Below are 26,507 nucleotides of genomic sequence, written 5' to 3' on the forward strand. Positions count from 1 at the left end.
AGTATAGTGCTAACCACTGGGCCACTGTGCTTCCCTGACTGATTTCCAGATCATTGCAATCTTAATTTCTTGACACTGTGTCAGATTGGGGTTGTATATGATGTGCTGCTGTAACATGGCAATCACTATATACACGCTATCACTATCACTATGAAAATGTATTCTCATGAGAGTACAGATATTTAATTTCACTCTCATTAGTAGGCTTGGTCTCAATCCTTCAGACCATGCGGGAAACAAAAAAGACCTGGAAAATCCTCCTAAAAGTCTACTTTCCATAGTTTAGTAGCAGACCATACTGATGAGTCTGAAAGTCCGGACAGTGTTCAAAAAAATCACAGTGCTACATTGATCTTTCCATCTATAGAGACCTGAAATGACTTCTGAGGAAAGTGATATAATGAATCATTTCTAATATTTCCACCACATAGAAAATGCAGACAAGCAATAGTTTGTGTATCCTGGAATACTCCGAAACGTCCAAAACTTACGTGGTCAAATGTTAGATGCATATTCCTGCAAATTGCCCGTTGGGTCGGAGTCAATTGCTGTACGGCGCGAGTCTGGATCAGAGGTCCTGGATTAATACTCCCTTGGAATAGATGATGATGGGTGTAGAAAACCCTGGTTACTTTCATTTGGATACTAGCTTTCTTTCTACATTTGGTAAACTCCAATTGTTGTACCACTTTGAGAGCCCCCAACCGGTGACATCCCTCACAGCTTGTAACGTAGAGGTACTCCAGTGATGTCACCTGTGGTACGGTGTCTTGTAAGAGCCAAGAATGGTAACTATGCATTTTGGTGGATACCTAAGCTACTACAATGCCCTGTACATGGAGTATGCGACACAGCGAATCTGAAGATTTATTATAGTAAATTGCTAATTTGAGGTACTTGCTACTATTATTATTACACCTACTGCATATTGGGATAGGATCTTGGAGATGGAAATACCCCTTTAATTTCTAGGAGGAATAACAGAAGAAAATCTCACAGCTGTACAGTACGATGCCCCAGAAATGTTTTATACACTTATTTCTCATAAAATGACTTGTCAGGAGTGCAGAACAATCGTCTAGAAGTGACGTCAGAAAATGACCTACTGTTTAAATCCGGTTTTCTGATGAACACCCGCGGCTGTTAACATGTTAAATGCCGCTGTCAATCTCTGACAGTGGCATTTAACAACGCCGAGCCGGAAGCGCGTCACTTACCCCGCCCATCGGTGACCGCCCCCCCCCCCCGCCCGATCTATCAATATAAAAAAAGAATTAATCCGATCGGTAAACGGCGTAACGAGAAAAAAATTCCAAACGCCAGAATTGCTTTTTTTTTGGGTTCACCGCAACATTGCTATAAAATGCAATAACGGGCGATCGAAACATCATATCTACCCCAAAATGGTATCAATAAAAACGTCAGCCCAGCGCGCAAAAAGTAAGCCCTCACCCAGCCCCAGATCCCGAAAAATGGAGACGCTGCAGGTCTCGGAAAGCGGCACCATTTTTTTTTTTTTTTTTTTTTAAAGCAAACTTTGGATTTTTTTTTTCACCACTTAAATGAAAAAGAACCTGTACATGTTTGATGTCTACGAACTCGTAATAACCTGGAGAATAATAATGGCGGGTCAGTTTTAGCATCCAGTGAACGTGGAAAGGAAAAAAAAAACAACTGTGGAATTGCATTTTTTTTCACCTCACTTGGAATTTTTTTTCCCGTTTTCCAGTACACGATATGGTAAAACTAGTAATGGCGTTTAAAAGTACAACTCGTCCCGCAAAAAATAAGCCCTCACACGGCCATATTGACCAAAAAATAAGAACGCTATGGCTCTGGGAACAAGGGGAGCGAAAAACAAAAAAATGCAAAAAAACGGAAAATCCCAAGGTCGCGAAGGGGTTAAATGATGTGGATATTTTTCCCACATTATTTAATGTACCCTGGAGAGGAGATGGTCTGCTGATTGCTATGGGGGTCCGCTGTCAGACTCACACTGACCATTTAGTACCTGTATAGGGGATGCGTTAGTAATGTGTCTGCTGTTATGTGATGGTGGGCTGGGAATCGTCAGCACTGAATATGTGAACGCGTGCGCTTTTATCTGAGCTCAGCCTTGGCAGGATTGCAGTTTCCCAGCATGCTCGCTGCCTCGATTGTGATCTCCGTGATCCCGGGGGACAGCGACGTTGTGCGCATGACTGGCGTTTCCCCTCTGTTTTTCTATATCTTTCTGGTAATATCCATCCAGGGAAAATCACTAGCAAATTGTCAGCTGAACCAGTCTGACTGGTTCCTGTTTTGAGCGTAGGTTTTACGGCTTCTCTACGCTCCCGTACTATAAATATTCCCCTATTAAACCTCAGTGTCTTTAAAGCCAGTTCATGAGCTGTAATCGAGGCAGCAGCGCGGCCCAGCGAGCTCACACTATATCTGTGTAATATAGAGAGATTAGGCCTCATTTCCAGGCGAACCTCCCTAGAGAATGCCGGGTTGTTGTTTTTTTTTGTTTATTGCTGCACACGGGTCCAGAGATTTGGGCTTTTTTGTTTTGTGCTCATTTCTATGGTCTTTAACAAGAGGGTGTGGCTCACAGGGTAACTCTGAAAAACAGCCTAAAAATACGCCCCCCCCCCCAGAGAATTGTGAGCCACGCTCACTGGGGTAAATACCATAACAGTTATCAGAAAATGAGCCCCAAATCCCAGGGGATTTATATACAAAAATCTGCATTCTCGGGATTAAAATAAGAGCAAAAAGTGGCCTTTATTTACCTAGTGACCTTAAACTATCCTCTGGAAAAGGAAAGCTGTAATCTGGTTAGATAATGAATTGTAGGAAAATCCAGGCAGTTTGGAGCGAAAGCAAATACACGGGCCTATAGTAAACCGAGAATCTGCGGCGGCTTCTGGATTCGCATTGTTTCTGCTGCTGATGATATTTTTTATCAGCGTGATGGAGGTACAGTGCCTGCAAGTAGTATTCAACCCCCTGCAGATTTAGCTGGTTGACACATGCGGAATTAACTTGGCATTGTGACATTTGTACTGTAGATCAGCCTGGAAGTGGGAAATGCACTGCAGCAAATTTTGTTTTTGTTTTTTTTTTGTTGTTTTTTTAAAAAACGTTAAAAGTTAATTCAGAGTGTCATTTATTATTCAACCCCTCAAACCACAAGAATTCTGTTTGGTCCCCCTAAAGTATTAAGAAGTAGTTCAGGCACCAAGAATAATGAGCTTTACATGTGTGGATTAAAGATCTCTTTTGCCAGCCTTTTCTGACTATTTAAGACCCTCCCCAAACTTGTGAACAGCACTCAGACATGGTCAACATGGGAAAGACAAAGGAGCATTCCAAGGCCATCAGAGACAAGATCGTGGAGGGTCACAAGGCTGGCAAGGGGTACAAAACCCTTTCCAAGAAGTTGGGCCTACCTGTCTCCACTGTTGGGAGCATCATCCGTAAGTGGAAGGCTTATGGAACTACTGTTAGCCTTCCACGGCCTGGACAGCCTTTGAAAGTGTCCTCCCGTGCCGAGGCCAGGCTTGTCCGAAGAGTCAAGGCTAACCCAAGGACAACAAGGAAGGAGCTCCGGGAAGATCTCATGGCAGTGGGGACATTGGTTTCAGTCAATACCATAAGTAACGTACTCCACCGCAATGGTCTCCGTTCCAGACAAGCCCGTAAGGTACCTTTACTTTCAAAGCGTCATGTCAAGGCTCGTCTACAGTTTGCTCATGATCACTTGGAGGACTCTGAGACAGACTGTTTCAAGGTTCTATGGTCTGATGAGACCAAGATCGAGATCTTTGGTGCCAACCACACACGTGACGTCTGGAGACTGGATGGCACTGCATACGACCCCAAGAATACCATCCCTACAGTCAAGCATGGTGGTGGCAGCATCATGCTGTGGGGCTGTTTCTCAGCCAAGGGGCCTGGCCATCTGGTCCGCATCCATGGGAAGATGGATAGCACGGCCTACCAGGAGATTTTGGCCAAGAACCTCCGCTCCTCCATCAAGGATCTTAAGATGGGTCGTAATTTCATCTTCCAACAAGACAACGACCCAAAGCACACAGCCAAGAAAACCAAGGCCTGGTTCAAGAGGGAAAAAGTCAAGGTGTTGGAGTGGCCTAGTCAGTCTCCTGACCTTAACCCAATTGAAAACTTGTGGAAGGAGCTCAAGAATAAAGTCCACATGAGACACCCAAAGAACCTAGATAACTTGGAGAAGATCTGCATGGAGGAGTGGGCCAAGATAACTCCACAAACCTGTGCCGGCCTGATCAGGTCTTATAAAAGATTATTAGCTGTAATTGCAAGCAAGGGTTATTCCACAAAATATTAAACATAGGGGTTGTATAATAATTGACCCACACTTTTATGTTTAAAATTTAATAAAATTCAACTGAGCAACATAACTTTTTGGTTTGTAAGATTTATGCTTCTGTTCATAAAACCTACTCTCGTTTGCAGTTTGAAGGCTCTAACTTATTTGCATCTTATCAAACCAGCTAAATCTGCAGGGGGTTGAATACTACTTGTAGGCACTGTATAAGAATTATTTTTTTTTTTTTGCCATTTTAAATAATGTATAAAATCCACTAAAAATCTTCAACTAACATTTTTTTTCTTACATGTAAAAGGTAGCTCTGATTATAGAGATCTGCTCCAGCGGCTGCCAGAGGTCAGAACGCTGCAGCCCCGTACATGTAGTGACTTCTGTTAGATTTCGGCGCTTATTTCCTGATCACAAAGATACATGATAGTTCTCGATGCATTTTATCACATTAATAACATCCACAGCAAAAAATACGAAACCTCACACATGCCATGGTCACAGCAAAAAACAGGACAATCAATCTGTAACCCGCTGTGGGTAAAGCCCCTCATCAGTGTCCGATACACAGGCTGATAAATTGGGGAACGAGTGCTGATTAATATGTGAAGTCACTGGTTTACTCTTTCATGTCACGTTGAATGTGCGACGCTTGGTACAATTATTCGTCCCCCCCCCCCCCCCCCTTCATTTTCAGGTCCCTCTTGCTGATCATCTTTTCACCACATATATTTTTTGCCTGCATGAAAGGTGTGATCAGTCCTATCGATGGGAAGACATGTTCACTCTCTGTATTACAGCTTACTAACACACGCCTTTTACTTTTGCTATAAAAAGGATTTTATATCTTAATACTGTATAGAATCATGTAGTGTAGACCAGGGTTCCCCAACTCCAGGCCTCAAGGCCTACCAACAGGTCATGTTTTCAGGATTTCCTTAGTATTGCTCAGGTGTTAATTACATCACCTGAACAGGTAAGAAACCCCATCACCTGTGTAATACTAAGGAAATCCTCAAAACGTGGCCTGTTGGTGGGCCTTGAAGACTGGAGTTGGTGAACACTGGTATAGACGACGACCATTGGTGTATTCAGAGGCACCCAGTAATGTATACTATGTACATGGGAGCCGATGGACAATGGGTGCCAAAGTAATCTTATAGGGAGTCATACGTTGGAGGCATCGCCCTCCTGACATCTGCAACCATCATCCGCTGTAAGTGAACGTACCCAAAAGGACTACATTTCCCAGCCGCCGCTGTGTGCCCATGAGTAGTCAGGGTCGACGGGGCCTAATGAAGCCTAACTGGCATTTTAGCAAATAAACCCTGGCAGAGGACACTGCGACAGGACAATAACCTGCAATGCAAAAGTATTGTACCAGCCATTGAGCCAAGGCAGAAACAGAGAATAGCGAAAAAAAGTTAAAAAAAACAAACACGTGTTTATAATCCCTAATTTTCCCATGTGTTAAAAAATCTACCTGTAATTATGAAAAGAACAAAAAACAACAAAAACACAAGTTTGGTGTCATTGGGTGCTGAAGGTGTAATGCAAAATGCTTCCAGTGAAATCTACGCTTTGCCCTTTGAACACACAGATAAAGGGATCTGTCACCAGATTGTTGTCACCTCATCCGAGAGCAGGATAATGGAGAGACTGAGACCCTGATTCCAGCGACGGGAACGGGGTCTCTGCCCCATCATCATGCTGCTCTCACGAGGGGCCGCAGAGACTGGTGACAGATTCTAATTGGGAAAATGTGGAGCCTAAAAGTAGTGAAACCTAGATTACAGCAATAGCAAATCTATATTGTGATCCTACTGACCGCAGAATGAAGATCGCTTTCCAAAAAACCCACAAGCCATTATACAGCTAGGTCAATGGAAAAATAACGTATTGCCTGTAGAATAATTGTAATTATTATTATTATTTATTATTATAGCGCCATTTATTCCACGGCGCTTTACATGTGATAGGGATATACATAGCAAAAACATTTACATAATCTTAACAAAACAAGTCAGCGGACTGGTACAGGAGGAGCGAGGACCCTGCCCGCGAGGGCTCACAGTCTACAAGGGATGGGTGAGGATACAGTAGGTGAGGGTAGAGCTGGTCATGCAGCGGTATGGTGGAGCGAGGACCCTGCCCGCGAGGGCTCACAGTCTACAAGGGATGGGTGAGGATACAGTAGGTGAGGGTAGAGCTGGTCATGCAGCGGTATGGTGGAGCGAGGACCCTGCCCGCGAGGGCTCACAGTCTACAAGGGATGGGTGAGGATACAGTAGGTGAGGGTAGAGCTGGTCGTGGAGCGAGGACCCTGCCCGCGAGGGCTCACAGTCTACAGGGGATGGGTGAGGATACAGTAGGTGAGGGTAGAGCTGGTCATGCAGTGGTATGGTGGAGCGAGGACTCTGCCCGCGAGGGCTCACAGTCTACAAGGGATGGGTGAGGATACAGTAGGTGAGGGCAGAGCTGGTCATGCAGCAGTATGGTGGAGCGGTGGTTACTGCAGGTTGTAGGCTTGTTGGAAGAGGTATGTCTTCAGGTTTCTTTTGAAGGTTTCCACGGTAGGCGAGAGTCTGATGTGTTGGGGTACAGAGTTCCAGAGTAGGGGGGAAGCACAGGAGAAATCTTGTATGCGATTGTGGGAAGAGGAGATAAGAGGGGAGTAGAGAAGGAGATCTTGTGAGGATCGGAGGTTGCGTGCAGGTATGTACCGAGAGACTAGGTCACAGATGTATGGAGGAGACTGGTTGTGGATGGCTTTGTATGTCATGGTTAGGGTTTTGAACTGGAGTCTCTGGGCAATGGGGAGACAGTGAAGAGATTGACAGAGGGGGGAGGCTGGGGAATAGCGGGGGGACAGGTTGATTAGTCGGGCAGCAGAGTTTAGGATGGATTGGAGGGGTGCGAGAGTGTTAGAGGGGAGACCACAGAGCAGGAGGTTGCAGTAGTCAAGGCGGGAGATGATGAGGGTGTGCACTAGTGTTTTTGCAGAGTCTTTGCTGAGGAATGCACGGATCCGGGAGATATTTTTGAGTTGGAGTCGGCAGGAAGTGGAAAGGGCTTGGATATGTGGCTTGAAGGAGAGATTAGAGTCCAGGGTTACTCCAAGGCAGCGAGCTTGCGGGACTGGGGAGAGTGGGCAGCCATTGATGTTGATGGATAGGTCAGATGGGGGATATGAATGAGAGGGTGGAAAGATGATGAACTCTGTTTTATCCATGTTGAGTTTTAGGAATCTAGCAGAGAAGGATGAGATGGCGGACAGACATTGTGGGATTTTGGTTAGTAAGGAGGTGATATCAGGTCCAGAGAGGTAGATCTGTGTGTCATCAGCATAGAGGTGATACTGAAAGCCGTGAGACTCTATGAGCTGTCCCAGGCCAAAGGTGTAGATGGAGAAGAGCAGGGGTCCTAGAACTGAACCTTGGGGGACACCGACAGATAGAGGGCGAGATGAGGAAGTGGTGCGCAAGTGGGAGACGCTGAATGTCCTGTCTGTTAAGTATGAGGAGATCCAAGATAGGGCCAAGTCCATGATGCCAAGAGATGAGGGAATGGTCCACTGTGTCGAAGGCAGATGACAGGTCCAGAAGGAGGAGGATGGAGTAGTGTCGCTAGGATTTGGCAGTTAGTATGTCGTTGGTGACTGGTCAGGGCAGTTTCAGTCGAGTGATGCGGTCGGAAACCGGATTGTAGGCGGTCGAAGAGGGAACAGGAGGAGAGGTGGGAGGACCGTTCAAGGTGGACATGTTGTTCTAGTAGTTTTGAGGCAAAGGGGAGAAGTGATATGGGGCGATAGCTAGTCAGAGGATGGGTGTGATTGAGGCATGCTTGAAGCATGAGGGGATGACACCAGTTGTTAGTGACAGGTTGAAGAGGTGGGTTAGGGTTGGGATGAAGACTGTGGTAAGGTTAGGGATGAGGTGGGATGGGATTGGGTCAAGTTCGCAGGTGGTGAGGTGTGATTTGGAGAGTAAAGAGGAGACTTGACCTTCTGTAATGGTGGAGAAGTCGGGTTTGGAGGAGGAGGGTTGAGTAGATATGAGGAGGAGTTGTGCGGGCTTCAGGCAAAAGCTTTATCTGATGGTGTCAATCTTCTGCTTGAAGAATGAGGCAAAGTCTTCGGCTGAGATGAGAGAAGAGGGAGGAGGTGCTGGGGGACGAAGGAGAGAATTGAAAGTGTTAAATAGCTGTTTAGGGTTGTGAGACAGGGAGGATATGAGAGATGAGAAGTAGGTTTGTTTTGCTGTAGTGAGCGCAGACTTGAAGATAGTGAGGGATTGTTTGAATGCGATGGAGTGAGACCTTTTCCATCTCCTCTCCACAACCCTGGAGTCCCGTCGCAGTTCTTTAGTAAGTTTGGTGTGCCAGGGTTGCCTGTTGATTGTGTGAGATTTCGTATGTGTGAGAGGGGCGATCGAGTCGAGAGCTGCAGCTATTGTGGTGTTATATGAAGCGGCAGCAACATCTGCGTCATGTAAGGAATTTATGTCTGTAAGAGGGAGAAGGGATTCAGAGAGTGAGTGTAGGTCAAGGTGATTGAGGTTTCTGCGAGGGTGTGTAGGTTTGTGTAGTGGGGATTGTGGACCTGGAGAGGAGAGGGCAGAGAATGTGAGGAGGTTATGGTCAGAGAGAGGGAGGGGTGAGTTAGAGAGGTGAGATAGGGAACAGAGGCGGGTGAAGATGAGGTCCAGTGTGTGGCCATCTTTGAGTGGCTGCGTAAGACCATTGAGCGAGGCCGAAGGAGGAAGTGAGGGATAGAAGCTTAGAGACAGAGGAGTGGGAAGTGTCAATGGGGATGTTGAAGTCACCCATTATGATAGTGGGGATGTCAGTGGAAAGGAAGTGAAGCAGCCAGGTGGTGAAGTGGTCTAAGAAAGTGGTGGCCAGCCCTGGGGGTCTGTAAATGACGGCCAGTTGGAGGTCAGAGGGGGAGTAGATACGCACACAGTGCACCTCAAAAGAGGGGAGTGTAATAGGGTGGCAGTGATATCTGGGCGAAAGCGCAGGTATCTGACAGGAGAAAACCTACGCCTCCGCCATGTTTGCCGTTGGGGCGGGGGATGTGGGAAAGGTGGAGTCCGCCATATGAAAGTGCGGCTGGGGAGGCTGTGTCAGAGGGGGTGAGCCAGGTTTCGGTAATGGCGAGGAAGGAAAGTTTGTTAGTAATGAAAAGGTCGTGGATGTAGGAAAGTTTGTTACAGACGGAGCGAGCGTTCCCTAGAGCTCCTGTTAGAGCAACTAAGGGAGTGGGGATTAGTTGGATGGGTATGAGGTTAGAAGGGTTGCGACAGTTTGTGGAAGGTCGTGGATAGGAGGTAGAAGTAACTGTGGGGATATGGCGAGGAGGACCAGGATTTGGAGAGATATCTCCAGCAGTGAGGAGGAGCAGAGAAAGTGTTAGCAGGTGGGAGTAGGAGAGGGCATGGGGTGGCTGTCTGTGTTTGGAGATACAGGATTGAATGTTGAGGAATAATTCGGAGGAGGAGGTGAGATGAATGGGGAGGATGGAGGGAGAGATGAAGAGTTTCTTACTAGGTGTAGGGATTTGAGGGGTAATTAGAAAGTGGAGGACTATAGGGGAAAAAGTGAGAGCTAACAGAAACATGGTTAAAAGAGAGTAAGTGGTCAAAGTGTTGGTTACCTGACTCCTGGCCTGACTAACTGCCTCTGAAATAACTGCCTCTGAAATAACTGCCTCTGAAATAACTGCCTCTGAAATAACTGCCTCTGAAATAACTGCCTCTGAAATAACTGCCTCTGAAATAACTGCCTCTGAAATAACTGCCTCTGAAATAACTGCCTCTGAAATAACTGCCTCTGAAATAACTGCCTCTGAAATAACTGCCTCTGAAATAACTGCCACTTATCTCCGAAGCCACTTTGCACAAGAAGACGCGTGCACAACCCAGAGGGTTAATATGCAGAAACCATTAGGGGACGTTGAGGCTAATTACCGAGCATTCAGGGTAATGTGCAATGTGTTAATGTTGTAATCGAAAAGCAAAAAGGTTTCGAGTGATGCCCATCACTTTGATATCCCCATAACGTACAAAAGTAAACTAAACGTGACCTTGATGGACATGAATCCAGAAAACCTCCAGCTGCCCATCACTAGAATCAGGGTGAAGTCTGTCTAGGAAAGTGTCTCCCAGCTGTTGGCGGACCGCGCGGCTCGCCGGAGACGGCAGGGCAAAGCCGCAGTCACACTGCGCGACTAATACCATGCAACCATTCTCCTTTATAGAAGTGCCCAGGACTGTGAGCTTTGCTTCATGTACACTTCTTGCAGTTTTGTGCCTGCGCTGGAATATCTTGGGATGTGAAGATCACTAATGGGCTATTAGTGCGCTCCCGCTGTGCGGTGGATGTAGGGCTCCCCCTTGTGGATCGGGCGCACAGCTTTTTTTATTTGAAGAACTTGTGTCCAGACGTTCTGTGTCTTTTTTTTAGGAACAGCCATGAAAATTATTCACCAAAACAGATCTGAAGCAGGGGGACTACATATCCCAGTATTACTCAGTGGGGTCCCTGCTTATGTCTGCACCAGTTTTGCAGCGGAGCTGATTTAGTCATTTATTCTCTAAAAGCGGAACGTCTGAACACAAGTGTGAATGTAGCCTGAAGTCTTGTTCACAGGCAGATGATTTCCCCAGAATGAGCGCCGGATCATTTATTAATGGACTATGGAAAGCAGATGACGAGTCTGAACAGGTCCCCGGCGGCTTCTACCCACCCTGATACTCTGGCTGACAGGACTCTCTGCACACATAGGGAAAGACCTGTCAGTTAAGAAGGAAAACCGCCGGGACCTGCCCCTCGTACTGGTCAGATGCATAGTCCATGGCTGGTGGTAATGCAGCCGAACCTTAATTCCTGCTGTCCGTCATTCAGGCAGCATGAATCAATAGAGGCGTTTCTTTTAGGGCATGTTCACAATGAGTTTTTTTTAAAGAGTTTTTGGAGCTGAAACTGAGCAGAAACTCTCCAAATCCTCCTAAAAAAACAACCTGAAACTTGGGCGAATCAGCTCAGTTTTCACTCCAAAAACTCCTGAAAAAGGACTCGTGCAGCCTCGGGCGGGCTGAGATGTCACTGCCCTCGCACTGAGATAATGGTCCTAAATATTCCCTGCATTTTCTTCATTGTTTTTCTATGTCCTATACGCTAAATATATTATTTTTATTAGTAACTTACACTGCTGCTTTCCTTACTATTTATTTTTTTAATAAGATGACTACTGCTAAATATTCTTTCGGGGTACCGACCTTGTTCGCCGCTCTTTTTAAGCTTGTGATTGGTAGATCAGGTCAGCTACGCTTTCTCATCTGAGGTGTACCGCTATATATGTAGATGTATATATGATGGCCGGCGGTAGGACTGACAGCGGTTGTCTTATTACAGCAGTGATTCCAGCAGCACCTCCAGTGACGAGTCTCCTGCCAGGTCCGTGCAGTCTGCAGCCGTCCCGGCGCCTCCTTCCCAGCCAATCTTATCTATGGATAAAGACGAACCACGCAAAAGTTTTGGGATCAAAGTTCAGAATCTCCCTGTGCGCTCGACAGGTATGTGGAAAGGTCCATTATGTCCAGATAAATCTTAGCTCAAACAGTTTACCTAAGTTATGAAGCTCCATGAAGATTTATCTTTTGTCTCTAGATTCAAGCCTTAAAGATGGACTTTTTCACGAGTTTAAGAAGTATGGGAAAGTCACTTCAGTGCAGATACACGGCGTATCCGAGGAACGATACGGTCTGGTCTTTTTCAGGCAGCAGGAAGATCAGGAGAAAGCACTTAACGCATCGAAAGGCAAACTCTTCTTTGGCATGCAGATAGAAGTAACCGCATGGGTAGGACCAGGTACGTTGTCACATCATCCATGAATGTCCACTCACCAGGTCTATGAATGAACGTGGGTGCAGACCTGTGTGGAATATATGCTGTGTTCAGTGACCGAGAAATCACAAACCTGTCCTGCTTTTCCTCCAGAAACAGAAAGTGAGAATGAGTTCCGGCCTCTGGACGAGCGAATAGATGAGTTTCACCCCAAGGCCACCAGGACTCTCTTCATCGGTAACTTGGAGAAAACCACCACCCACCTGGATCTACACAACGTCTTCCAGAGATTTGGGGAGATTGTGGTAGGTCGTCATTGGCGGCTTCTGACAGCTCCTTTTATTTTCTTACATTTTGTAGCGTCATTGCTCTGTTCTGAGGGTGTTTGCCTCATCGATTACCACTTATTTAATTTGTTCCTATCGTATTGCGCACGACATATGATCTCAGGAAGTCCCACGATCAGTTGTAGATGAGGGCTTCAGACGTTCCAGATTAGTATTGGGAGCCTTCCTCTTCGTATTGCCCTTGTGTTAGTAATCCGGCTCGTGTGCTACACATCGCAGGTTGTTCTTTCGCGCCACTTCTGCCCTATTGATCTCACTTGTATTCATCTCCTCTGCTGTCTAGGATATCGACGTTAAGAAGGTGAACGGTGTCCCTCAGTATGCCTTCCTGCAGTACTGCGATATTACAAGTGTCTGTAAAGCCATTAAGAAGATGGACGGAGAATATCTGGGAAACAACCGGTTGAAGGTACACCACCCCAGAGTGAAATAAAACCAGCCCCAATAGTTGGGCCATGTACGAACCAGTCAGTATGGCGCCTCCTGTTCAGTATATGATTGAAGTACCTATAATCGTAGCAAGAGAATAGAAGGCCCATCATGATGACAGCGCTCCTCTATATAGTACATGCCTCGTTGGAAGTCTTAAATGTTACCATATCTCTCATTCACAGCTCGGGTTTGGGAAAAGTATGCCCACCAACTGCGTGTGGATAGACGGCCTGTCCTCCAGCGTCACAGAGCAGTATTTAACTCGCCATTTTAGCCGCTACGGGCCCGTCCTTAAGGTATGTTACACCAACACACATTTGATGATGATGTCTGTGTTAATCCTGCATCTTCTTATATTCTTTCCTGTCCTTTCATCCTTTTTTAATTACAATTACACATATTGTCAGACATCACGGCCTTTTAATCAGAGAAAAAAAAACCCCTAAATTGTGAGTTTCCGTGTGCTGGTCTGACGGTATTTGTAATAGTCATGTAATAGTCCACATCCGGGATCAGAGCCTGCACCATCTGTATTGCCAGTACTGTGTGAGCTTCGCTTGTCCCTGACAGCAGTTTGTGGAGAGGGTGCAGTATACATTGTACATCCATATATTCATTGCTGAGTGAGGCCGCGTCATTCACACCTCCTCTCTAGAAGCCCACAGCTGTCTTACCAGTAACAATAACTACGAAGGATGTATATGGAATACATTGCATATCTTAAAGAGCCCCACGGCTCAACCTTTACACCCGGAGACAAAACTTTAGCAAAATTTAGACCTCTTATCATCAAGTCAATAACGGCTTCCATTTTACTGCTTGGGATACGAGATGGCCATTAAATCAGAATCCGCATTTGAAACGAGACAAGATGAACGCTGATCTTTTACCAAGTCCCCAGTGGACGCGGCTCTTACGTTTCCTTGTTTTTGTTTTTTTTCCCTGACAGGTGGTGTATGATCGCTTTAAAGGCATGGCCCTGATTCTCTACAATGAGATTGAATTTGCCCAAGCAGCTGTAAAAGAGACCAAGGGGAGGAAGATTGGTGGGAATGTCGTTAAGGTGTGCAGAGACCACCTTAATAAGCGCATCAAAATTTTAAATCCTGAAATTAGTAGGATTTTCTAGCAAGTTTTTAATATTGTTAAACCCCATGGCAGTGGATTGCTGGAAAGCTGCAGAATAAGCTCCGCTTTCCCAGAGCCTGTAGGCTGACGTGAAGCATTTAGTAGCGGAGCGCCGGCCTTTTGTCTCTGAGCATCTTGTTGGCATTTCTTTAAACCTCTTGTTACTGGTAAGCAGTTAATGCTCTACACTAAGGTAACCGTGATCATGTGCTGGGGAGAAGATGATCCAAACTTCTGACCTGGGTGTCATGGTTTTTCTTTTTACCTTTCTGTGGTTGGTCAGTGAAATGTGCTGGATCTTTTTGATCTAGCAGGCCCCACACTATGTATAGGCTCACACACACTGCCGTTATACATTCTCAGTGTCTGGAACCCCCTGCCTATACCATCCCATTTCCACTTTCCCTATAGTTCTGTCCTTCCTCCTGTTATGTCTTCTTGTGGCGATCTTATGGTAACGTGGTAGCTGCTTCCATCACTGGTGCCGCGGAGAGCTCCCTTAGTACTTCAGTATTTTTCATGCAGCCGTAGTTTTTTCTTTTATATTAATTATGAAGATTTGTTGCATCCACTTTAATTGAAGAATACCTAATAAAGTGCCCACAAGTAGTGATAGCACAGACCACAACCTAATAATTGTGCATGACACAGAACTAATCTTACAGCCGCGTGAGGGTCCTGCAGCCGTGCAATCTGCAGACCTCCATCTGTGATCATGCGTCTGGCACTCCGGCCATTTTTGTAGGGTACAAAAGAATATAGTAGATCTCTTCTGTGTAGGATAATCGATGATGGATTTATTTTTTTTTCCTTTAGGTGGATTTTGCAAACCAAGAAAGCCAGTTGGCTTTTTATGGCACGATGGAGTCTTCAGGGCAAGACATTCGGGACATCTATGAAATAATATCGGAGCGTAGGTGAGTTTTCTCTGCTCGTGGAAAAGACCTAACTTCCCAATCACTGTCAGATGTAAATGACCCTTATACATGTAGACATTGTAATATGAGATTGTATTTGCTGTTCTCATGTTCTTGCTGAGTGGGTAGAGGGATGATTGCTGAGTACATGGGATTAATCTATGCCTATAGTGCTGGATAGGGCCAGGCTTGTCCTCTGTGCATAAATTCAGATTATTTGAGCAATGTTGTCTGTTCAGTGTTTCCAGGTTGGATATTTGACACTATCATGCTTTTTTTCCAGGAGTGATGAGACCCGAAGAGGATCATTCCATGAATTTACTACCACGGAGCGCACTTATTTTGATAGTGCCCGGACTCCTGGGACCTACCAGGAAGAAACGAGGAGAGAGTACCCCGCTCGGAGCAGAGAATTCTACCCAGACTGGGAATCATACCAGGGCGATTATTATGAGCAGCGATACTACGATGAGTCGAGAGAATATAGAGATTTTAGGGATCCATACGAACAGGACATCCGGGAATATAGTTACAGACGGGAAAGAGAACGGGAAAGAGAGCGGGATAGTGAGCGAAGACAGACAGAACGCAGCCAAAGTCCAACCCATTCAAGAAGACCTCAGAGTCCTGCTGCCTCCCCATCACAGTCCGAGAGAATTACCAGCGACCCAGAGCGGAGAATCTACAGCCGCTCATCCGACCGCAGTGGAAGTTGTAGTTCTGTCTCACCTTCAAGGTTTGACAAAGCCGACAAAGCTAGGACTGAACGTTACATAAAAAGCGAAAAACTAGAAAAGGAGCGCACGTTTGATTCAGATCGAACCGATAAAGAGAAACGACTACTGCGTAAAGAAAAGACCGAGAAAGGCGAAAAAGACAAATCCGAGAGGTCAAAACGAAAGTCCAAAAATCACTCCACAAGTTCCCAGTCTTCTGAAACAGATCAAGACAACGAAAAGGAGCCCAGCTTAGAGAAACAGAAAGGGAGTGCCAAGGAGCTGGCCAAAGAGAAAAACGACAAGGAGTGCACATCGAAAAATCGCCTGGACCTTATGCCTTGTGTGGTTCTGACGAGAGTGAACGAAAAGGAAGGGAAGGTCTTCGATACTCCTACAGTAGATAAGGCTTCAAAAAACAAGACAGATAGTGAAATTATAAAGTCCCCTTTATCAGATCAGAAAATTCAGATAATCAGACTGGAGCAGCCAAAGTTTGAGCAAATTAAAACCGAATCCTCAAGAACAAAGGTGCCAAAAGAAAAGTTACTTTCCAGCCACATTGAAGTCGTGGACAAAGAGGGCAAACAGAAACTAAAAAAGCACTTAAAGTCCGAGCAGCCTGCAGAGGGGGCCATGGCCGCAGACCTAGACAAGTTAGAAGCCCGTAAACGACGCTTTGCCGATGCCAATTTAAAATGTGAACGGCAAAAACTGGATGTTCGAAGGAGTAATCAAGAAGAGGAGGATAGTCGTTTAGGCTCAAGGAAACCACTCGAGTCTGTGTCTTCGAGAGACTTCTCTGTAGGCCGGGAGATTGATTTTGAAAGGAAAGGTTCCAGGAAAGATCTTTTAAAGAGAGAAAGTCGAAAAAACAAACCTGAAAGACTCTTCACCATCAGCAGCCCCAAGGATGGACAGGATCTGTTGTCTGTCGGGGTCCCTGGCCGGTCTAATACAGATCTGCCGTTTCGTTTAGTAGAATCTGGAGAATTAGGAGAATTTGACTCACTGGAACAAGTTTCTAAAAAGATGAACTTCCTGAAAAACATTCAGAGACATACACTCTTGTCAGAAGACAACGATAAAGACCCCACTAAAGATGACAGAAAAATGTACAGCCATCTGTCCCGAGAAATGGCAGGTATGGAGAGGTCTGAAACGGTAGAAAAACTTGCAATTGACATTGATCACACTCAGAGCTACAGGAAACAGATGGAGCAAAACCGCAAACTGAAACAGCAGATGGAACTAGAGATCCTAAAGTCAGAAAAGTTCAGAAGTCCAAACAAAGAAGCAGAGGAATATGAAAGGCGCAGCCTGGTGCATGAAGTAGGGAAACCTCCTCAAGATGTCACCGATGACTCCCCTCCAACTAAAAAAAAAAAGAATGATCTTCTGGATTATGAGATAATCACCAAGCCAGAAAGACACTATAGAAGTTCTCGCCAGATAAGCGATGAGCCTGAGAGAATGGCTTGTTCTCCCGGGATGCGACCCTTCGGATTTAATGAGGATGATTATACAGTTGGCTCACCAAGGTTAATACCCATCAAAGAATTCAAAGAGTCGCCACATGTAGACGAGAAGAGCACATTTTCCAATCTGACTTATAAAGAAGAACATTTTAAATTACTATCTAGCGAAACTGTCAAGAAGGAAAGCATTACTGATCCTTCCAAGGGTAAAATCATTGCAATGAGCCCCGAAGAAGAATATAGCAAGTGGGATAACCAGCTGAAACAAGAGAGCAACAGAGTGGACATCAGCTTTCCCAGCAACATTATGAAGAGAGAGTCCATTAGAAAGCGTCCCCGAGACCTGGAACCTGGGGAGGTCCAATCAGACTCTGATGAAGATGGTGACCTAAAACCAGCTTCCCCTAAAGTCTCTTCTTTGTTAGATGGGTCCAGGTTTTCTTTTTTATTACGGGACGGAGAAGATAAGTTAAGAGACAAGGAAGAGCGGTTATCTGGCTCATTGGAAAGAAATAAGTTTTATTCTTTTGCTTTAGATAAAACCATCACCCCGGATACAAAAGCCTTGTTAGAAAGAGCAAAATCTCTCTCCTCTTCTCGTGAAGAAAATTGGTCTTTTTTAGACTGGGATTCCAGGTTTGCAAATTTTCGTAGTAATAAAGGTAAAGAGAAAGTTGATTCTGCTCCCAGACCTATACCATCGTGGTACATGAAGAAAAAGAAAATAAAGACCGATTCTGATGGTAAATCGGATGACAAGAAGGAGGACCATAAGGAGGAAGAGCAGGAAAAGCAAGAACTCTTTGCCTCTCGTTTCCTTCACAGCTCAATCTTTGAGCAAGACTCAAAAAGACTACAGCATCTGGAAAGAAAAGACGACGATTCGGATGTAGGTGCGTTTCGTCCTTATGGCCGACAGCTTTCTTCTGACGGGGTCAGTTACCCTTCAGATCTCGTACAAGAGCCTGTGGTCCTGTTTCACAGTCGATTTGTTGAGCTCACAAAGATGCAGCAGAAAGAGAGAGAAAAAGAGCAAAAGCCGAAAGAAGTAGAAAAATTTGAAGAAAAAGAGATTCGGCCGAAAACTCCAGAGTCTTCACCAGAATGCAAAGAACGAGAGATTAAATCACCAGTGTCTGTTGTGCCAACACCAGCAACACTTCCACCACCAGAGCAACCAGCGTCAATCCAAGAAAAGGTCAGTGCTGACAAAACACCACCACAACCTCCGGAGACGGTGGTGGAGAAGCCAGCTGAACCTTGTGAACCAGCTGCTGAGGAAGCCAAACTTCCCAGTGTGGTCCTCTCTGTTCCTGCTCCAGCCCATCCACCATCCCCAGTAGAAATTACTCCAGTTGTTGAAGAAGCTGAGGTACCAGATGCGATCACACCACAAGTCCCAGAAGAGGTGACGAGCACAGAACAGCCTTCCTACTTGGATACAAAACCACCAACACCAGGAGCTTCATTCTCTGAGGTCAGCGCCGACCCGGTCACAGAGCTGAAAAATGATTCACCTGCTGTTTCTCCTCCCAAGAATGAGAAAAAGATAGAAGAACCTGTTGAGACCCTTGAAGAAGAGACTGCTGCAATTGCTAATGCTGACACAGACGTATGCCAGAAATCGGAGCCTGCCCCAGATGAAGCTGAGCCTCTTATTCCTGAAATTGACACAGAAGTAGAAGCGCCTAATGCAGTAAAAAATAAAAAGGCCCCGAAAGGCAAAAGGTCAACAGCTTCAGATAAACCGGCCACTAGAAAAAGTGTGAGGATTGACCGTGAGAAGCGTAACAGGTCCTCATCCCCACGCGGAGACCCCCAGAAACACCTTGAAATTAAAAGTGAACACGAAAGAAGTTCGAGGAGCTCTGCGAAATCCCCCAGTGCCGTTCCAGAACCGGACATCTCAGAACCAGCTCTACCCAGAACACGAAGAAATGTTAGATCGGTTTATGCCACCACAGGTGACAATGACGGAGTGTCTTCAGTCAAAGAGTCCACAGAGACATCCCGATATACGAGAAAGAAACCAGAAAAAGATCCTGCCGAACCTCCAGCTACTGCTCCTCCCACCCCGAGAAGAGGACGGCCACCTAAGGTTCGCAAGAAAACCATCGACGACGTGTCTCCTATCAAAGCAGAGCCATTAAAGCAAGAGAACGAGGAGCCTGATGTTAAAGAAGCAACTGAAAATGCGAAGCCAGTAGAGGGATGGCGGTCTCCACGATCTCAAAAACTCTCTCATTCTCCTCTGTCTAGCAGCCAACAAGGTAAGAAGAGTAAAAGTGACTCTGCACCACAGGCCCAGGAGAGTTCAGCAGAAACCAGTGAAGACGGTAATGAAAAAGCAGAACAGCAGGAGGATGAGGCAAGCAAGACCAAACTAGACAAAGAAGAAATCGGGGGCGATAATCCAGATATAAAAGATGTGGAGCTGGAGAAATGTCCGACCGAGAAACCACTCACTGAATTGCCTGACAAGAAAATATCCTTGCTAGAGAAAGCTACGAAACCTAAAGTTGGAAGGCCCAAAAATCCCAAAAATATTCCTCACTTGAAAAAGGTAGAGATTCGTCTCAATGCAGTTGACGTGAAGGATGCTCTGAGGCCCCATAACGATGCAGAGTCTACAGTTGTTTCTCCTGTAAAAATGAAAAGTCCCCAGAAAGAAGATAATGCCTCTCCGCCTTTCACAAATCCACCAGAAGCTGCGTTCCCTGAAACTCTCGACAAAGAAACGGTGATAGAATCCAAGATTTCATCTGAAGCCGTGCAGCTGGCAAAACAAATAGAATTGGAGCAAGCAGTAGAAAATATCGAGAAGATCACCGAAACTGCTGCCATTCCTGCTTATAAAGGCCCCCAAAGTGGAGAAGTGTCCGAGACTCGCCCAGAAGAGGAGGGGGATAAACCCGCGCACCAGGCCAGTGAAACAGAATTGGCAGCTGCCATTGGGTCCATTATATGTGACATTTCTACTGATGCTGAAAGCTTTCCTCCTGCTCCACCATACCCACCAGAACGGGAAGCTGAGATTCCTCCTGAATCTACGACAGCTCCTGCTACCACCCAGCCAGATGACCTGCAGCCCGAGACCGATCAGGCGGTGAACCTCATCTTACAGACCAACGTGCCCCCCAGCTCTGGCAGTGCAGCCCCCGCACCTGTCGTACGTGAGTCGACTGAATCGATAGAGAGCAAAGAGCCAGAAGTTACTTTCACAGAGTCTTCAAATCCTGCCAAAGAAACCGAAACGTTACGGGAATTTCCTCCAAAACAAAAGGGTCGTAACAAGGGCAAGAGAAAAGGGCGAAAATGCGGCAAGAGCCGTGACACTGTGGAGAGCAACAACGTGTTTGTACGTGAGAATATTCAAAGCAAATCTCCTGTAAAAGATGAAAAGGTCTCCTCAGACGAAGGTCAAAAGGAACAGCCGAGAGAAGAGTCGGCATCCTCAATCCCTGATAATCCCGTCATGGACACAAGCCTGAATTCCTCCTCTGACACAGTTTCCAAGGAAGGAGATGAGGAATTTAAAGATGAAGAGATATCTGGCACTACCAATATGAGTGATTCACCCCAAACTCTCTACATCGATGATGTTAGTCAGAGCAGCTTCAAACTACGTTCCAGTACCGAAAGTGCCCCCGTTACTCCGCCCAGCGTGCCCACCACTGTTCTGTCCACCACCTCCGGGAAAGCTGTTGCACCAGTGTCTGCCGCCCCTTTAGCACATTCAACTCCAGCCATCATGTCTGACTGGATAGTTAGGCATGAGGAGAATTCTTCCATCTCTACTCCTCCTCCTCCTCCTCCTGCGTTACCTCCGGATACAAAGGCCTCTGATGTGGATACGAGCTCCAGCACCCTAAGGAAGATACTAATGGAGCCAAAATATGTGTCCGCACCCAGCAACACCACTAGTATCGTTACAGCCGCCATCACCGAGCCTCTCCCTGCATCACATGTGGAAGAACACTCTCCTCCACCTGTGGAAGCAATCAAGCCAGTGTCCGAAGAAAAATCAGCCATTCCCCTAGCCAACACTGTTGTTCCACCAGCTGCAGAGGCACCAGCTTTTCAAGAGAAGGGGCTAATAGTTGCTCATAAGGCTACCTCTGTTATCAGTAGGCTACCTCCCAGCTTTGATCCTGATGACTTAACAAGGAGAACGCTGCCAAAGCCCGCTCCACCGTGCATCCCGTCTCCGAAGATAAAAGGGAGGCAAAACGCTAATGATGGACGGGCCTGTATCAAGCAGACCATGACAGTGATAGAGGAGCGGCCCACGGAAACCGGGCCAAGCCCTGGACTCCGAGTGAACACCTCACAGGGAGTGATGCTGTTGACTTACTCTGGCCAGAAAACTGAGGGGCCCCAGCGAATCAGTGCAAAAATCAGCCAGATCCCCCCGGCCAGCGCTGTGGATATAGAGATCCAGCAGTCCGTGTCAAAGTCCCAGATCAAACAGGAACCACTCACCCCATCGCAGATGTTGCCAAAAGCGCCTCCGACTCCCTCGGGCTATCAGTACAATGCATCGCCGGTCATATCAAGCATAAAGCAGGAGAAACCAGAACACATCCACATCAGTGTCCCAAATACATCCTCGCAGACCGGAACAGTGAAAGTACTTACTCAAAATGCTGCGCCAGTCCTGATGCACAGTCAGATGCTGCCCGGTCAGATGGGGCCTTCTGGTAAAAAGATGGCGGAGGTGTTGGAGTCTAAAGTGCTTCAGACGACGAACATGAGCCCCCACCATTCTTCATTATCAAACAAGATCCCACCAGAGGCAAATCATGTGGCATCTGGATCCAACACGCCAACGGACCGGGCACTGCCACACCTAAACATTAAGCAGGAGCCTCATTCACCTTGTGCTGCCGGCCATTCTCCGTCTCCATTTGCCAGGTCTTGTCACCCCAGTGTTACAGCATCTTCTGCCTTAACTAACAACGCCTCAGTTATGCTGGGTCCAGGAATACCAGTGCCTCCATACATCCCAAGCATGCACCCAGAACAGACCGTCATTATGCCCCCACACAGCGTGGCGCAGCCTGTGTCTCTGGGGCACTTAGCCCAAGCTGATGGCAGAATCAATACCCCGCCGCTGCAGGCCATACAGTACGGCATCCGACCAGAAGCTCTTCACTCTCCTAGAGCTGCCATGCAGCCTCAGATGGACGTGCGACCTCAGAGATCCAGCACGCCACAGCCGGCGACTATACGAGAAGTGGTCCACCCCACAATGTCTTCCAAGCACGCTGCCGACGAGGAGATGCGTTACCACCATACTGTGGGCAGAGGTTCAGCTCATGTCCAGCCTGAAGTCCTGGTGATGCAGCATGAATACCGCATGCCCACCCCAGGGATGCGTCTGGATCCATACAGCGTGCCGCAAGACGTCATGTTGCCTCGCATGATGATGCACTCTCACATCTCTGCTGTTGGTGAACACCATCAAGAGTCCAGACGATCCCGAACCCCTGAAGGTCCAGTGAAGACTCCTCCAGCCAGCAAAACGCCCCAACCTGTGAAGGACATGGTCAAACAACCTGATGTCAAACTGTCTCATTCCCAGCACAACGATGCCAGGATGCTGAGCGGCCTGAGTTTATCTCAGCCGGTGGTAGTGTCGCATGGTGTGCCGCTCATCCATCCCTCCGGGAGCTCATTTCATGACTATCGCCCGGTGTACACGGACATCCGGAACTATCACCCTGCGGCTCCGCTGCCACATCCTTCCTTCTCTGGCACGTCAACCATGGGCCTGCAGTCGCGCAGTATGACCCCGTCCCAGGTGAGAGCATGTATAGAGATAGTCACACGTGTTATCGCACTGTCTGCATAAACCTGGCATATAAGCTGATGACAAAAGATAGCATCACACGGGTACTCCTGTGTCCTCGTGCCCTAGTCGGGTACACCCGATGCAGAACATTCACCCACATAGGCTTCACTCTGGGCACCACCGATGTTACATGTCTTCTAGGCATTTACAAGCTCACGCTGGAGACCTCACAAATATAGTTCATTGAATTTCCTCCATCTTTTGGCTTTTCCTTCTCTCACACTCGTATGTTTTCTTCTAGGGAGGTCCTGACAATGAACATTCACACGCAAATCCGCCTGTACGAAGCAAGACGCCACAAATCAGCCAAGACCCCAAAGGAGTCCAGTCGTCAGTCAGCGAGGCTCATCATGTGGCGCTCGGCAGGCATTCTGGTCAGATGGAGTCTCACATTCCGCACCTTCAGAGAGCTGCGGTGGAAACCTCACAGACCTCCTATCCTTCTCCTGTTACCATAACTCTGAAACAAGAGCTGCCCTCCCCCCACCAGTCCCAAAAACAGGCTGCCTTCATGTCCTCCTCAGCCAGCGCCTTCCAAAGGCCTGAGGTCCAGTCTCTGTCCAAACCGGAACCGCCACAAAGATCCGTAGACATGGTGCAGCTACTGACGGTGAGTGATCGAATGGGAGGTACAGTCCTTGTAAAAAGTACTCACGCCCTGGGGACTGCTCCGTGTTCAGTCTTACTACTTCATTAACCTGCAGTAGCTTTTATTTGGACCATGAACAAAATGTGAGACAAGTGGAGCACGAAATCCGCTCTGACGTGATATGTAGTAATCCCTCCTTGCTGACTGTTTCCTCTGATTTCCCGCAGAAATACCCCATCGTGTGGCAGGGCCTCCTGGCGCTGAAGAATGACACAGCCGCGGTACAATTGCACTTTGTGTCTGGGAATAATGTGTTGGCACACAGGTCTCTCCCGGCCCCTGAGGGAGGACCCCCACTAAGGATAGCCCAGCGCATGCGACTCGAGGCCACTCAGCTGGAAGGGGTAGCCCGCCGCATGATGGTGAGTGCTCACATTAGAAAGGATTGGGCCTGTGCCTGGTGCTGATGTCACCATTAATGAGCTTTCTGCTCTGTCAGTGCCATATTTAATCTAAAATAACTAATGTGTTGTGCAGACTCCGCAGATTACTCCGAGGTCCGTTTTATTCACCCAGGTACAGACTGTGATGCACGGAACGGCCGCACGTCTCCTGCCCAGAGTGCGACAGCCTTGTATATCCTCCGCCGAGTTCTTGTCGGGAGACTCCCGGCCAGACCATGCCTAGCAGTCTGTACTTTGAAAGCAAAACTCGGATGTGCAAAGTGGCGCAAAACTGAAAAAAAAAAATCTCACTCTGTGACCGAGGACGCAGACAGCGCTCTGCCAATGCACAAGTTCTCCTGCTGGTCCTGGCAGCAGAAGCAGGCGCTGCAACTAGTGCAGATGATCGTACATTCTCATTCTTCCTCTGTGCGCAGGTGGAGAGCGACTACTGCTTGTTACTTGCTCTTCCGTGTGGTCGTGACCAGGAGGACGTGGTAAACCAGACGGAATCGCTGAAAGCCGCCTTCATCACTTACTTACAGGCGAAGCAGGCGGCTGGCATCATCAATGTGCCCAACCCAGGGTCCAACCAGGTAGTGTGGTCTCCTGTGTGGACGATGTGTATGGTCTGAGTATGTGACAGGTGTGCGTGCAATCACCACCTCCCCTTCTGTCTCCTCTTACAGCCGGCCTACGTCCTGCAGATCTTCCCACCCTGTGAATTTTCAGAAAGTCACTTGTCTCGTCTCGCACCGGACTTACTAGCCAGCATCTCCAACATCTCTCCTCATCTAATGATCGTCATTGCATCGGCATGAAGACCCGCTAGCCGCCACCGCATACCGCGCACCAAACCGTTCAAGAAACAAATCGCTGATTGAGTGCCGTGTCTGCTCCGCTGCGGAGGACTCGTGTCCCGCCGGACGGAGCGGGCAATGCTGCTTCCCCGGATGTTTACATGTTGCTTATGGATAAGCTGACGCACACAGGTGGCTCGATGCGACGTCACGGAAGATGACCGATTCCCACACCCAGAAAAGTGTGGTGTCCCAAGACGGTGGCTGTGATTTGTGTGCTTGATTTTTAGTTTTTTTTTTTATTAAAAAAGAAAAAAAAAAAGGAAAAAAAAAAAAAAGCTGAACCTGCCTTTGCACTAAATTAGTGACATGGACCTCTGTACAGCGTTCCCTGCCCGTCCGCCCCCTTCTGCGTGTGTCATATTTTGAGCGACATGCTGTTATATGGAGAAGCCTGGACACAATGGACTAATGAGCAGAAACTTGTGAATATTGGACTCCTGACCGGGCAAAGGCGCAAAGGACGTCTGCTAACAATGAGGTGGGCACGGCGGCGGCGGCCGGTCACCGCCGCCGCCATCTTCTGCTCCGGTCTCATCTGCTCTGAGGACTTCTCACTCCTTTCCATTTGAGATGTACAGTTTACATGGGGAAAACGTACAAAAGGGAAGATCTATTTTCCTTTCCTCGGATATTCTAGGACTCTCCATGGCGTGTGTGTATATAAGTATATAATATATATTATATATATATAAATATATATAATACTGACTTTAGAGAATCAGAACCCACGACATAACATTTTTTTTAATCTGTGCCAAAAAATGTGTTTTCAGAAAGAATCTTATTTTCATACTCCGACGTATCGTCCCTCATTTGTAAGTGCTTTTCATCGTGACATTTCTCCACTCATCGCAGTCTGGGAGGAAGCGTCATTCACTTGGACAAAAAGACTTTTTAACCTCCCTCCTCCTTCCTAACGTTTCCTTTATATTCATTTTTTTTTTTTTCCAGACACCTCTTAATTTATGGATTTTTCCCCCTCTCCCATCCTGGATTTTTTTTTTTTCGTGTGTCCATTGGATTACAAACTTTATTAAAAAAAAAAAAAAAAAGAAATATATATCGGATCCAGTTTTTAAGGTCTCAGAGTAATGTGGGCTCTGTCCACTGGTTCAGAATAAAGGGGTTGTGTGTGTCGAGGCCCGTTCAGCGGGGCGACGGGTGGCCGTATGCTGAGGCCCTTACACAAGGGCGGAGGGTTGTGTGCGTAGAGGCCCATACAGTGGGATGAGAGGATTGTGGAGTGGCCTGGCCCATTCAGCAGGGCAAGGAGTGGCAATATGCGTAGCGGCCCATACAGAGGGGTGGTGGGGGGCTATGTGTTGTAAACGGGCAGCACAAAGATGGCACATGGACAGAACCTATGTGGAAGGTGGTCCTAACTTTCATGGACCTATAGTTGGTATGGGTGACACATAGACCTGTCTCACCCCCACCCATACACAATCTAGAGCGGACGTCTGAATGAGGCCTGCGTTCACACACGTGCTGGTGTAAGACTCATCTGCTCCTCTGCCTCCATCAGTGCGAGCACCGTCCATGGGAAACGT

General features: G+C 47.1%; 1 protein-coding gene across 4 annotated transcripts in view; it reads left to right on the top strand.

Moving 5' to 3' along the window:
• LOC141172182 (msx2-interacting protein-like) overlaps positions 1-26,013 on the top strand; it is a 64,334-nt gene extending 38,321 nt beyond the window's left edge. For 2 of the 4 annotated variants that reach the window (XM_073656114.1, XM_073656117.1), the window contains 12 exons: positions 11,759-11,919; positions 12,014-12,214; positions 12,344-12,495; positions 12,821-12,946; positions 13,152-13,265; positions 13,919-14,032; positions 14,914-15,014; positions 15,298-23,011; positions 23,304-23,672; positions 23,879-24,073; positions 24,532-24,690; positions 24,784-26,013. In XM_073656114.1, the coding sequence (XP_073512215.1) occupies positions 11,759-11,919; positions 12,014-12,214; positions 12,344-12,495; positions 12,821-12,946; positions 13,152-13,265; positions 13,919-14,032; positions 14,914-15,014; positions 15,298-23,011; positions 23,304-23,672; positions 23,879-24,073; positions 24,532-24,690; positions 24,784-24,915 (9,538 nt within the window). In that variant the 3' untranslated portion in view covers positions 24,916-26,013. The remainder of the gene's footprint in view (positions 1-11,758; positions 11,920-12,013; positions 12,215-12,343; positions 12,496-12,820; positions 12,947-13,151; positions 13,266-13,918; positions 14,033-14,913; positions 15,015-15,297; positions 23,012-23,303; positions 23,673-23,878; positions 24,074-24,531; positions 24,691-24,783) is intronic. The other 2 variants (XM_073656115.1, XM_073656116.1) reach the window with 2 other exon arrangements.
• The last annotated feature ends 494 nt before the right edge of the window (positions 26,014-26,507 follow it).

The sequence above is a fragment of the Phyllobates terribilis genome, unplaced genomic scaffold (genome assembly GCF_046119375.1).
Source record: "Phyllobates terribilis strain yellow unplaced genomic scaffold, ASM4611937v1 Scaffold_12__6_contigs__length_324123572, whole genome shotgun sequence".
Taxonomy (NCBI): domain Eukaryota; kingdom Metazoa; phylum Chordata; class Amphibia; order Anura; family Dendrobatidae; genus Phyllobates; species Phyllobates terribilis.